General features: G+C 41.7%; 1 protein-coding gene across 1 annotated transcript; it reads left to right on the top strand.

Annotated features, from left to right (window-relative positions):
• The first annotated feature begins 2597 nt into the window (after nucleotides 1-2597).
• On the top strand, nucleotides 2598-14486 carry LOC103365931 (phosphatase and actin regulator 3-like). Its single transcript, XM_008293512.1, has 9 exons — nucleotides 2598-2834; nucleotides 7116-7274; nucleotides 7369-7443; nucleotides 7566-7706; nucleotides 9041-9271; nucleotides 10344-10554; nucleotides 12462-12652; nucleotides 14135-14157; nucleotides 14475-14486. The coding sequence occupies exons 1-9, from the start codon at nucleotides 2828-2830 to the stop codon at nucleotides 14484-14486; spliced, it is 1050 nt and encodes a 349-aa protein (XP_008291734.1). The 5' UTR covers nucleotides 2598-2827.
• Nucleotides 14487-14766: the final 280 nt, after the last annotated feature.

Genomic DNA, 14766 nt, shown 5'->3' with positions numbered 1-14766 from the left:
GCAGTGACCTGAGTATGAGCTCATTTCTGCTTTTATCATCTCTGAGGTTTCATGTGGTATACATTTTTTGAACTAAGCTAGCTTCCGGATGTTTTTATGTTAACTTGATGTGAGTTTTTTTTTTAGTCCCGTTAGCAGAATAGCTCCAGGGATGGAGATGTGATCTTTAGACTTTTTCTCTGGAGCCACCATGAGGTTGACTTCTTTGGACTTTTAGTGACACACAGTAACGCTCCCCTCAGAGTGATCGGCTGATTTCCTGATGTTTCATCTCACACCACCATCATTTCCATTTATTAATCTTGAAAAATGATTAGATTTATGCTGGTATAACTTCAAAACTAATCAGTTCAGCTGTACTTTCTCTATGTTACAGCTTAAAGCATCGCAGAGCCACGTGTTGACATGGAGCCGTGTCATGTGTGAATTTAAATATGATTCTGCTTGTCGAGAGGCATAAATTTACAGTTCTGGTAATTACAGCGAGACTGATACTGGATTTTAGATGAACATACAGATATCAGAGTTTGAGAGAATAATTTTTTGAAATGTATTTTTGCATAAACCTCAAACACACGTTCTTGATCAGAATACATTAAAGTCAGCTGTTAGAGAATTATTTGGGAAAACGATCGCTAAAAATATCTCTAATAATGCATCTTTATAATATTTAATTAAAACAGTGACAAATAAAAAAAGAAAAAAGTATGAGCTACACTCTGTTGCACTTACTGCCCACACAGTCTAATTCAGCAGCACTACAGTAAATTATATGTTATATTTTTAGAGTTTTCTTAAAATTGCTTTACATTATTGCTGATAACATGATCGCATTTACAGTTGTTGGCGCTGTTAAGCAAACAAACAGTCAAATCAGTTATTCAGTTTAAACTAAAATGGGAGGATTTACCTTTGTCTTAGGTAAAAATTAAACTGAATGCATTTAGGCTTTGTTGTGACTGAACATTTTATAGACTGATTCATTAATTTTGTAGCATGATTAATAAAATAATAAAGAACATAAAGGGCATATTGAAAATAATTGTTAGTTTAAACCCTAAATTGTGCTAGAGGTGTTTTTAATGTTTTTTTTCTGGCCCATTTTGCATCAGTGAGGGCAAAGTGACACAAACCACAGACCACACTGTGTCCATCCAGCGTTCAGTTTCCTTATTTAGGCCTCAGGTTCTAATTCAGTCTTGCATTGTTCAGCAGTTTGTAAACTTTCAAAGTAGGTTTCACCTCCAGGTCTGTACAAGAGCTTCAGCTAAATCCACAGCGAACACAAAGTCATACGCACGCTAACAATGAACATAAATCCAAACACGTTCCTATTCACACATAAAAAAGACACATTTTTATTCTGTCTATATGCTGAATAATACAAAATCAGTGTTACCTGATTGGTTGTGTGGGTTCAAATTGAGGCTGGTGATGCTGTGACAATGCTTCAGTATGGGAGCTACAATGTTGGAAAAATGCTTGTTCTGCCAGAAAAATCGTAGTTACTGTATGTAACTCCAATTCTAAGTGTTTAACTCTTACAGGTCAGAAAAACTAGCGCACGTACGGAGATTTCGTCAACTTCATTCAAAAGTGCAGACCTTAACCTCTGTCCCAGTTTTTGTTTCATGTTGATAGACCTCATAAAATCAGAGATATGATGTTATAGACATGCGTGGAAAACAAAAGCCATGTAAAATATAAGCATATGAAATATAGGCTGCAGATTTCACATTTCTTTCAACATCTCCGTCATTTTTTGTGACAGACAAAATGCAGTTCCTGTTATGTGGCTGTCTGCCTCATTCTGGACAGAAACTATTTTCAGGAGTGGCATGGATTAAAAAGAGAGAGATAGCCACACGTGCTTTGTATTTTATATCAAATTTACCGTTTTGAATTCATATCTGCAACCTATGGTGACATTTTCAACTTTCAAAATGCTTTGTTAAGCATGTTTGTGGTTTTTATTGTAATGAATAATACATTTTTTCAAATAGGATTTTGTACTTTTTGTGTGTTCTTGAACCCAAAATGTTAATATAGTTGGTTAAAGTGAAAAAATCAGATCATGTCAGTGATGTGCTGGAAAATAAAAAAGATACCAAACATGGGCACGCTAAACATGTTTCTATGTGGTAAACACAAAACTAAAAGTATGCAAAAACGGCCAAAACAGGCCAAAACCTCTAGGGTCAGCTCTCAAACAGGCTTCAGTATTGGTTGCCTGGGGGGCCAAACTTCAGGATGTGGTGGCCACCGCTTAGCTCCGCCCCTGTGCAGGACTTATAGTTTTATCTTGGTGGACCGAATAAAACAAACATACTTACATTGAAAATATGTTTATTTTTATGACACATTGATTCAAACATCTTCAAAAATCATAAAAGTATTACAACACTGTTCATTCTTAAACAGTCGTCTGTGCGTAAAAGCAGCCAACCAGCTGCGCGCGTTGCCACTATGTTTTGCAGTGGGAGGGTGCGCGTGTTTTATTCGCCCTCCTCCTGCCGTCCGGAGGGGCGGCGTCCAACACGACGGCACATCAACACTAGCAGCTAGCCGCAGATGTAACCTCGCGCACACTTTCTTCACTTTCCGCGCACTCCGGCCGCTCCAGTCGCCGTTCAAGACATTTTAAATCTTTTGCAAGGAGGTTATTTTTTATTTATATTTTTAAACGAAGAGCTTTCTGTTTGTGTCTTTTTTTTTTTTAAACATATAAATTAATCCAGCGCGACTGCCTCCGGTTAGTCGGTCTGTTTGGGCACAAATGATGTGAGCACCGACAGCTGGAGGAGGACTGCGGACAGCTGTGTGTCCTATGACAAGTAAGTGTTACCCAGAAACAACAGCACCGACTGAGTTAATGGAGAGAAACAACCTACTTTTGCTGTTTCGAGCCTTTTGTTTATGTCCATGTAATACTTTGCGGTGCTACTTCTGCCTGGGATTTAACGTGTGTAATATTCCCATAATGCCTTGTGCCTTTTCCAGCAACCTACACTTGATTAATGTTGCTTTTTAATTTAGTTTTTTTTTTTATCACTATGATAAATCTACAGCAGAATATTGCTTTTGGGGATTTGTTTTTATGGCGTTATATAATATGATTTAAATGATTTATTTATTTTTTTCCCTCTCCAACAAACTGATCCATAAGGCGCTCTGAGCTCATGCAGTGTGAGTGATGTTGTGACATTTCCAGGCGCTCTGCATCCTCAGCACCACTCCACTGTGTCTTGACTTTGGTAGTTCACTTTTTGCTTGAAAATCTTTGCAATGAAAGGGGGGAAATGCAAAAAAAAAAAAGGCACACCCACTTAACCACTTGAATAAATATTTCAGCACGACTTACAAATTAAAAATACAGCATCTTGCCTGACTTACATTATGCATCGTTACAAGCCGGGATGTGATTGGCTGCGGCTCTGCGTCTCTCCGTGTGGCAACAGCCTTCCCATCCACCCAGCAACTCCCTGTTCCTCATGCCGTGGTGATTCTCTGCCTCTGAGGACCTCTTTTTTTTTTCTTTTTCTGCAGCATCCAGCGTGGTAACCACGGCAACGGCGGCCTGACCCTGGGCGTGCTTGCTTACAGTTACTACAGGCTTGACCTGAATTTCTCGCCGCATCCCAGTCAGGCACGCATGACTTGGGCGACTGACCTGCTTCTCACATTGTTTGGCGATGGAGCAGCTGCAAGTGTCAGCGAAAGGCGAGGAGCAGTCGTGAAGCGAATAAGCTCACTCGTGTTCGGCCTTGTGTTGTCAGAAGACTCTGTAGTGTCTCTTTAGAGGTCTGTTCATTTGTGATGAAACAGCTGGAACAGATTCAGCCTCTAACTTGCTGGCTTTTCAAGTATGAGGATGTTTTCTGCTTTTGTTTATCTCGTGTGCTGGTAGTTTAAATATCTGTGGGTTTTGAGCTCCTTCCTGGACAAAAAAAATGACGTTTGCAGATGTTACCTTGGCTTTTAGGGAACTGTGACGGGCATATCTTCGTTGTTTTCTCACAGCATAATCTAAATGATGTTTAATATTTGATCTTGAGCTCCTGACACCCCTGGCTGCTGCCTCTATTCTTTTGTGGAGAGCAGCGTGTTTCCTTGTTTTTCTCGTCACGTTGTGAATATGTCGGATGTTTAAGCACCTTGCTTGTGCGTACAAGAAAAAAATCCTCCCATATTCACCTTAAGTTTGGCCTCATATGGTGTGACGGGGCCCAGTGATGCACTGTAAGTGTGTTTTATTCATTTCTTGAGGGATCGATGAACAGATGTTGTGGAATTAGTGGCTGCTGTCAGAAAAATAAAAGTGTTCGTGGATCCGTTGGTGAGCCCACGGCTCAGCTGTAGGCTCCCTGAGGTGTCAGCTTGTTGCAGAGCCAGACTGTGTAGGAGTGACTATTTCTGTCCTTTCTCCAAGGAAGCTCTCTCTCCCTTTCTCTTTCTCTTTCTCTGTCACTCGGTGCAGCATAACAGAAGTCAGCTCAGTCGGACCTCTGTGGCTCTCCGCCTGCCTGTCTGTCATTGTGATCCCTCCTTTACAGCTTCACCTGCAGACTTAAGAGCACTTTAAGAAGCCAGAGGAGCAGCTGAGAGGGATGGCCATTTATTGGCTTTTTTGTCTGTGGGAAGAAATCAAAGCTTCTGCACACGATTTGCTGATCAACAAAAAAGCTAATCTGTAACTGTTTTGATCGCCGAATTGAAATGAGTGACACGTTTTCATGTTCCAGCCTCTTGAATGTGAAGAGTTCTTAGTCTTGTGTTTTGCTAAACAGAATATCTTTGTGTGCAATTCTAATTGCAAACACCTACTGGGATTTATTGTTGAAGCCTCAGACTTTAGTCAGAATGTAGTCAGAGCATGAAGCATCCCAACAAAAGGCTGGATGTGGTTCTAGAAAATCCAAACATCTGAGGTCACAGATTTGTTTATTTCTGTAAATGAACTGGCTGTTAAGTAACCGATTGACTTAAGGATGAAAATACTGATTAATTCAGTCTGCTGGAAAGTTATGAATTTTTAAAATAGCTTTTTTGTTTTGGAGAAATGCGAGAAAATCTATTGTTGTTCCCATTTATTATATTTGATTTCTGTGCTGGTTTTCTTATATGGGTCTACTGATATGATGGTAAGCTGAATATCTTGGTTGGGTAAAACATGCAATGTAGCCGTGTCATGATATCATGTCCACTGTCCCCACACACACACACATATATATCTATATAAAATAATGTGTTAAAGTCCCACCCCTAATATACTTTAAAGCGTTGCTTACGATTAATTAATTACAACAAAAATAGCGCGTCAAAAAAATTAACGCATTTAATCGCAGTTTACATCCAGACAACACGGATGGTTTCTCAGTGCCTGATTTCATGGTCCACCGATCACAGTGATGCACAAAATGCGTCAGCGCTGCGCTACCAACAACAAACATGGAGGAATCCGATGAGAGTGCATCGCTTGGACTGATGGAGGGAAAGTTTCATTTTAAAAAACTGCCTGATGGAAGCCTTGACAAGAGCGTGGTGTTGTGCAACTTGTGCAAGAAAGAATTTGCATCCCACCGAAGCACATCAAGCGTACGGTACCACCTGAATGCAAAGCATGTTGCAGCGAGCACAGAAACCGCCAGAGCCGTTAGCACTAGCAGTCCCAGATAGCGCCGATTTGTTTTAATGCGCTATTTTTGTTGTAATTAATTAATTGTAATTAACGCGTTAAGGTGCTATTCACAGCCCATGATCACACATATCTGTCACCATTTCCGATGCTATGCCAGCCTAAGTAGAATATTCATTTTAGATATGAAATAAACATGACATTTAGACTAGCAGAGCTTCTTTTTTTTTTTTTAGATGTAAAATTCAATGGTGGCTGGCTATAAAAGGAATAGTAGGTATATTCTAAGCTAAGTTGTTACTCGTATGAATAGAATTTCACTGGAGACGATTGCATATTGCATTTTAGATATTTGAAATGTAGTTGTAGATACTGAAATTACATTCTTAGGGGTTAAAAAGTTTAAATTTAGCTTGTCAGAGCTGAATCTTAGATAAATAGTGTTCCTCTTATGATATCTTTATCCTCCACTGAACATTGCATTTCTAGTAAGAACTGCATTGTTCATATCAATTACTAACATTTTGACTAGTTAGGTTGCGGATATCATGACGTAGAACTGCTGCTAGTTAAAATCGCATTATGAATGTCTTGATTTGGAATTCTAACAAGTCAAATTGCTATTACTGCTACTGACTCACCATCTTCATGCACTGACACACACACACACACACACTGAATGGATAATAGACAGCTGTTATTTTTATGTGTGAGGTTTTTTAAAAACCGCAAAGTACAATCCAGTCCACTTTTTGTGAAATTCAGCAAATATCTGCTGGCAGTTCACTCACTGTTTGTCCTCACCGTGAACTCGAAGCTACCTTCCCTCCAAAAGTAGGCCTCCCAGAACACTGGAATAAATTATTGTCAGTACCCAAAAATAATAAAAAATGCAGGACAAAAAAAAAAACAAGGAAAAATATCAGGACATGGAGCAGGATGTTTCTACAGCTACAGTTTTTATGTACAGTTGTGTCACTGCGGCTGTGAATGTTCATCAGATTCCTGTCTGAGATAAGTAGGCAGCCCGAAATAGTGTAAAACCTGAAGGTAGTGCAGGATACAGATGTCCGCTCTGGCCTTAAAAGAGGCAGTTGCGCCAAAGCTGATTTTATTTATTCCCTGTGTTTCTTTCAAGATGTCTTTTTAAAAGCATTCCATTGTCTGCATGTTTCGGTCCAGGAAGGCCTGGCTGCCCCGAAACCATGTGAGTCACACGCAAACAATGCAACGCTCTGTCTTCCACGCTCCGCTCGCTTCTCCTCAGAAATTAGGCTGGAATCAATAAGGCATTTACAGTCAGTGACCCACATTTGCCACTCTCACATGATGATGGGGCATCGGTGGTATTCAGTCAATTGTGTTAGGAGAGTTTCCTTCGGTCCTCACCACGTTGGCGCACTTATTGATGTCACAAACGGCCGGATTGGGATTTGTTTGTCTGCAGCCCGTTTTAAGCTGCCCGCATCTTGTGTTGTAGATGTGATGGACCAGCAGAGGGCGCTGCATTCAGGTTGCCTGGTCTCAGGGGTCCGTACGCCTCCCATCCGCCGCAACAGCAAGCTGGCCAGCCTGGGACGCATCTTCAAGCCCTGGAAATGGAGGAAAAAGAAAAACGAGAAGCTGAAGCCCTCGACAGGTGAGTTAGACGGGGTGGGTGGATGTTAAGATGAAGGCTTGCAAATCCCTTGTGTTTTTATGGGCCCAGTTTCATGAGTGTTTGTGTTGTGTAGCGGTGGAGAAGAAGGCAGCTGTACGACAGAAGAGAGACGACCCGGCGAGGAGGAGCCCCGGGGAGACGGAGACAGGTGCAAACTCTCAACCATGCGCACATACATGACTCCAGGCTTATCACAGTCCACTTGTTCAGCCACATGACCCACTAATGCTACGCGGACTCATTCGTGTCCTCTCTGTGTGCCACATGCAGAGTTGGATCTCGCTTGTGGGGGTAACGGCGAGGATCCAGACACCCCGACTCACTCTGACGGCGAGGACAGAGACGAGGAAGCTGTGGCGCCTCTGGCCAACACCAACGAAGACCTGGGCAGCGATTTAGAGGCCTCGACAGGTAGAGTGTTGTGGTCTGAGCAAAGCATTCATGTTTTGTTAAGTTGAAGGGTTAAAGCTGCATTAGGCAGTTACACTACCAACCTGACAGTGTGACACTGAGAAGTGGAAAGAGGTGACGAGCTGCTCTAAACGATATAAACAAGGAATCAAATTACAGTATCGAATGTGGAAGGAGACTCTCATCACAACCGACCTTCAGAAAATTTGCACCCAGACTGCATCTTTCAGCTTGTTGTTTTGAATTTATGGTCTGCATTCTCTCAATGTATCATTTGCAGCTACAGTTGGAGGCTGTTTTTAGTGAGAAAAAAAAGACAACAGACAGTTAGCGACCACATAGAAAAGCATTTAACAGTCCCAGATATTTCCTACAAGAGTTGGTGGAGAACATCTCAGACCAAAAAGAGTGAGAATTACGGACTTGGATTCATGAAGGGGTGCTGTAAGGTGGCTCGGTGGTTAGCATCGTTGCCTCGCAGCTAGAAGGTCGCCGGTTAGCGTCCCGGTGAGGACACCCGGGATCTTTCTGCGTGGAGTTTGCATGTTCTCCCCACACAGCGTGGGTTCTCTCCGGGTTCGCCAGCTTCCTCCCTCAGTCCAGAAACATGTTGAGGTTAATTGGTGATTCTAAATTGTCTGTAGGTGTGAATGTTAGTGTGCTTGGTTGTCTGTCTCTAAGTGATAGACTGGTGACCTGTCCAGGGTGTCCCCTGCCTTCACCCTGAGTCAGCTGGGATAGACTCCAGCCCCCCCGTGACCCTAGTGCGGATTAAATGGTGTATAGATAATGGATGGATGGATGGATAGATGAAGTGGTCAGAAACATGACTAAATAGAAAGGTGGCTGCATGTCAGTATTCGTATTGCTACCTCCACAATGTTAGTCACTAGAGGTTTAAGGCTGTTTTGCATCCATATTTGTATGTTAATCAATGTGCAGAGTGACAAACTCACAGGGTCATGTCATATAAAATCACATCATCAGCTCATTTTTTTGTATACAATAACTTGAGTATATTCAAGGAAGCCATGTGAAATTTTACCTTCATACTGTTGATGTTTTCTGACTTTCAGGCCCTTGAAATACATGGGCTGAGCCAAAAGTTTACGCTTTTAAATTGCTTTATTTTTTCCAGCATACGTTGATAAGTACAGGAGATAGACATTTTCAGGGACTATAAAAGCACATTTGAGCTCTGTAAAAAAGCAGCAGCATTGCGTTTCCTGGTTCAGTTAATTGAGTGTCATGTCCCCGATCGTCCACTAGATGGAGACAGTGTCCTCAGAAACAAACCGAACCTCTGCCTTACCTCTGTTGATCCTTCATTTCAGTGCAAGATGTGACTGAAGATTCAAAGACAGCAGGAGATCCCAGCCAGAGTGAAGACGGAGAAGACGAGAGCATCTCAACGAGCAACCCCAGCGAGGAGCAGACGATGGGGAAAGTGGAGGCGGTGGAGGGGAACCAGGAGGTGGCGGTGGCCAAACCTCAGAGACGAGCCAGCACCCCTCCTCCACCCAACCTGCCTGTCAAACTGCTCACCAGACTGGGCAGCTTAGATGGTGAGTTCACGAACGTGAGGGCCGAACTATGAAGCGAGTTGAGTGTGTTAGCAGGTATGCTGAGCTTAAAGTCAGAGTTACAAAGGGGACTCTCTTTAAACCTGCTGCATCACCATGGTAACTGATGCTGTGCAGCTAACCTGGTTCGGTTTTGTTTTGCATTTAAATCGTCTGTAAGAAGCATCTTCCATCAACGGAATCATTTCCCTGACGATTCTTTGTGAGTGATGCAGATTCTCAGCTGAGGGAATATGTTTTATCTGCAAACCAGTTGAGCTTCACATCACTAAAACCACTAAACAATGCTGTTCAGTTACAGTATGGCGCACTGGGGTGATGCTGGTGATGCAGAAATCGCATAAATTTGTTTAAGTGTTTGGTCCTGATTTGCTGCCCAGTCTGTTTACGCTGCTGGTACGGCAGCTGATGCAACATATTAGAAAAGTGATTGGTATTTAAGACAGAAAATATTCAATCAGTAACATTTCACTTTGATTCGGCCAAAAATGAAAGTGATATCCTGCATTATGGGACAGTGTCAGACCTTAAAGCACTTAAACACTATATCATATTTACATGACTGAAGTTTGAAGCTTACCAGGTCTAATGTGCAGCTGCATTGATCGTTGAAACAATATATTACCACATGGTTAAAAGTTTTCTTCCAGCATTCCTGTCCTGTATCGTTTGCAGTAGCAGCGTTTTTTAGTCAGCTACCTGTTGACTGATGTATGCCGAATGCCATTGGTTCATTTTGTGCAGAAGAAGAGTCAAATGATGAGTTAAACACCCATCAACACTTTCAGAGTCTGGAGGTGAAAGTCTGAGTTAACAAAGAAAGTCTGAGTTAACAAAGAAAGTCTGAGTTAACAAAGAACAAAGTCTGAGTTAACAAAGGAAGTCCACCTTTGTGATACTTGTTATCTCTGACTGGAGCTTTAGTTTTTGTCAAGCCAACCTACACAAAGAAAGCCCGGATGTGTCAAACTTGCTTCGTTATGCAGCCCTGTGTTTCTCACAGTGTTGTCGTCTGTGTTTGCAGCAAAATCTCACCGATCATTTTCTTCCCCAGGTGCTCCTCCAGTACCAGTTAAGAAATCCCCAGCGACCCTACCCAGGAACTTCACGCTCCCCAAAGACCCCCATGGCTCTCTGTTGAGAGGCAGGATCTCCACACCCACTGGGTCCCCTCACCTCAGTGGGACGCTGCACCCACAGCTGCCCCCCAGCTGCATCATTGAGGAACTGCACCGTGCCCTGGCCACCAAACATAGACAGGACAGGTCAGACATGATGTGCCTTTGTTTGTATGATTTCTATTATGTAGGTGTTATCTGATTAAATATGACACTTGCAGGATTTTGTGTTTACTAAATGAAAAACTAGTAGCACTTTGATTCATAAAAAACATTGTATTATCCCCACATTTGAACATTTCATTCAGCTAAAATATGGAGAATCTTGCCCCAAAACAGCAACATCCTTTTCATTAGGCAGCCTTAAATGATTATTTTCTTTAGTGATGAATCTTTTGTCTCCTTCAGTTTATTATATTGTCTAGAAAGTCCTGTTTTTGACTCAGTGAACCCTCTGAACCCTAACCAGTTTCTGAACGTTTTTTTTGCTCCTGTCCCACTTTTTCTTCACCGAGAGCTTGTTTTTTACTCCAAGATAAGGTCTTGCACCTCTATGGAAACAGCACAACCATGGCTAGAAGTAGAGCAAACTCACAATTGTCTGATCATGTAAACACAGCTTCCAGTTTAGTTCAAACGTCCCTGAATTTCTGCAGCTGAGTCACAAGTGGTTGCATCATGGTTGCCCCGAGGAGCAGATAATTTTTAGGTCAAATAACTCTTATTGTTATTCAGTTATGGAAATTGTCAGCTACTTGAACAACAGTTGAATAACTACAGCTGACATTTTCTACCTCGTCAGTTGTTTTTAGCCTCAGAGACAGCGTGTAATGTGCTGGTTAGTACATTTTCTATATGTATTTCATGCACAGGAGCTGAAAGAGCTATTTACAGTCCTGAACATTTGAACGGGAATATCTGACATACCAATACAATTCTGTCTTTTTTGTCAACATCATAATCTTATAGACTGTATTCACCTAAACAACAAAGGTTTGTGCGGATGCTGTATTGCAGCTGAGGACAACAGAGAGACACGACCTGATCTTAGGAAATAAAACTGAGGCTTTAGTGTGTAGCAGTCGTCCTCAAATTTAATCATACCCTTCCATTAAAGAAAAGGCAAAATTCACAATAGTCACTCAAATAACTAGAAAGTGAACAAAGTAATAATAAATAAAAATTTGCTAAATTATATTTTAGTGAAATAAGACATTGATTTTGAATTGTGGTTGAAAAGAACAACAACAAAAAAAAACCGTCCTGGACAAATTAGAGCACTTTGCTGATGAGCAGTGAATCCAAATACCTGTCAACAGGTGCAGAAGTCTGACTGAGAGTTACAGAAAACACTTGATTGCAGTGATTGGCTCAAAGGGTTGTTCAACAAATGACTAGTTTACGGGTCCCATCATTCTTGCTTGATTTATTTTTTTTTTTTGTTTGATTTTTTTAATGTATTTCTGTTGAACCACAGTTCAAAAGCAATGTTGTGATTTTCATGAAATTTGTATTTATTTTTACTTTTGTGAATTTCAACTTAATTCAGTAACGGCTATTTTTTTTTCCTTCTTTAATGGGAGGGTATGAATACATTTGAGGACGACTGTATATTCAGTTTAGATCTTACAGTGAAAAGTTGCTTAACAAAGATGAATGAAAGTCAGTTTGTTTGTTAAAGAAATCTCACAAAGTTTCACTACACCTCTAAACTGTCTCTTTTAATTCCACGAGGTAAACCAGGATTCAGTATCTTGGTCACGGATACAAATCGTTGCTTACATTAACTTGTGATGTTTAAATTACAAGAAGTTCTTTGATGCAGTTGTGCTAATCTCAGGGTATATTAAAGCAAACACGAGCTAAACTGTTTGTCCCTCAACCCCTGCTGTTGTTGGAGATGACTGACTTCTGGATTCTATTTCTTCAGCTTTTCAACCTCTCGGCAAAATTTTTCAGCCTGAGAAAGTTGAGCCATGCCATGTCTCTGTCGGCACACGAAGCCTTTGCTGGAGTTGTAACTGACGGGTTTGTCTTGTGACGTGTCATCTCAGCTTCCAGGCTAAGGAGGCACGCTCATCTCCGAAACGCCGACTGGACGGCCGTCTGTCTCGCACGTCCAGCACAGAACGGGAGCCCGCCGGGGAGTCGGAGAGCAAAAAGGAGTCCGACGAGAACAAGGAGAACTGGCGTCTGGATGAATACTTGAGCGACCAGGACAGCTGGAACGAGTCTGTGATCTCTGGTAGGTCTGCCGATGGCGGGCATGTGGTGTATTTGCTTTACCGTTATCCGCCTCTTAATGCACAAAGCCAGCAAAATCTGCGCGCCCCTTCATTGGATAATGAGGCAGCATAATCTCTGCTGATGTTTGTTTACAGTCGGGGCATGACAGGGAGATTTACGGCGATGATGACTCGTAGACTTGTGGGTGTTAAGTTTCAGCGGCCCGTCAACATCTGCTCTGGTGGCCTAATTCTTAGCCATTCATGTGGGTCATTGGCGCACAGCCGCGTGCCATTAACATGTCTGTGACTTGGGGAAAAAAAAAAAAACGTTAAAAGGATGACTGTGGCATTATGACAAACGTGCACAGCATCAGCACGAGTATGATGCGATACGAATATCTGTTGGTCACAAACGTAGTGTTGCAAATGAAAGACAGAATTAAAGATATTCCCAAAATGAATGAATGTCTTTGAAATGCTGATTTATGTTGTTGTTTTTGACACTCTCTGAACTTGAGGTATTTATTAATTAAGCTAACGAGGCAAGTGTAGCTCCCACTTCGCTGTCATTACATATGAGAGTAGTGTTACACTTTACACATCCGCAAGATTAGCTTTGTGAATCTGGTTACCAGAAGGTGTATGTGAGGCTCTTTGTGATCGATTAGACACTACAAGGGCATCAACTGCACAACGATACATAAACAATACATAAATACTACTGTGCACACATGGGGCAGGTCCTCCGAGCACCTCCATGTCCGTGGTATGAGCAACTTTCTGTTTACGCATCCTCAAAGGGAGTATAATTGGTCCCTATTGCTGAAAACATCAGGAACTCGCTAATGTGCATTAAATGTAAGGACTGTGATCATTAACTGATATAACCCACGTGAGTTTGAAAACTCAGAAAACAACTCTGAAGTGTTACATGAGGTACAAATGTGTTTTTTTTTTTGGCATTTGGAATACAGTCAATGCATTTTGAGACAGGTGTTCAATAGAGACCACCATACAAGAAAAATCCATTTATGTTGCTTTTTCTTGTACTTGTATTAAAAAGTTAGACGTGTAGTTTGATATATATTTATAAATAACAGAGTGCAACATATTATTAGGTTCGAAATGGTCCTATTTAGGAGTATGATCAGGGAAATGCATGAAAAATGCAGGTTATTTTAATATATCTGCACATCTTTAATGGTTTCTGCAGCCTCTAAATCACTAAATCCCCGCTGCTCTGTGCTCTCTGAAAGTGAAACTTAAATTCTGAGCGACGTTTGAGATGATGCTCTAAATTTTAGACTGAAGTTATGAACACATTCACAGCTAAACAAACGGCTGGAGAATGCCTACTTCTAATCATGAGCCCATATTCTTCTAATTTAGTTGACTCTGTGTGTGGGCTGTTCGCATTCATAACATGCCTGGTTAGCGAGGGACGAGCCATAAGCTCAGCAGTCAAACTCTTCATCTGTATGTGATGAACTTTTTCCCAGGGCTCATTGAAAACTGGGCCTCGGTACCCATCCCTATATGTCAGTGAACTGATTTGCTGAATCTTCTCTTGGATTTGGTTGTGCTGTGAAAATGCGACTATTAGCTGCAGGGTTCCATTGCCAAAATGTGAGACACAACTGTTGCTGCATCTATTGTAGGTGGACTGCAGACACAGAAAGCCACTGACTTTAAAAACTTTCATGACTCTTTGGCTTATATTGAGCGAGTGAAAGAAGATTCTGCCGTCACCAGAGTCTAGCATTGAGCTTTTTGACCATTGAGCTCAAGTATGGTGGTGGCAGCATCATTGACTCTGTGTTGATGCTTCTCTCTTTGCAGGAGGCCCCTTGAACTCCTGTGAATATTTAGGGTAATATCAAAAGAAATCTTGGCTTTGCTGCAGGAGAGCTTGAGATTTAAAGTATTTTCCAACAAGCCAACTCCAAACTTAAAGCCAAAGCTGCACAAGAATGGCTCCCAAACAACAATGTTAATGCCCCCGAGCGGCCAAAGAGTCCGAGTCCAGAGCTCAGTCCAATCCTGAATTTGAGGCTGGATTTAAGAATTGTTGTTCCGTCATGACCTCCATGCAACTTGACAGAGTTGGCGAATGGGGGGTTGTGACTTGTGT

The sequence above is a fragment of the Stegastes partitus genome, unplaced genomic scaffold (genome assembly GCF_000690725.1).
Source record: "Stegastes partitus isolate 25-593 unplaced genomic scaffold, Stegastes_partitus-1.0.2 Scaffold889, whole genome shotgun sequence".
NCBI classification, from domain to species: domain Eukaryota; kingdom Metazoa; phylum Chordata; class Actinopteri; family Pomacentridae; genus Stegastes; species Stegastes partitus.
This window is presented reverse-complemented; position numbering and strand designations above follow the sequence as displayed.

Coding starts and splice junctions, on each gene's coding strand:
- LOC103365931 (XM_008293512.1), top strand. Junction 7,444..7,565: donor CCCCGGGGAGACGGAGACAG/GTGCAAACTCTC, acceptor TGCCACATGCAG/AGTTGGATCTCGCTTGTGGG. Junction 9,272..10,343: donor CAGACTGGGCAGCTTAGATG/GTGAGTTCACGA, acceptor TTTCTTCCCCAG/GTGCTCCTCCAGTACCAGTT.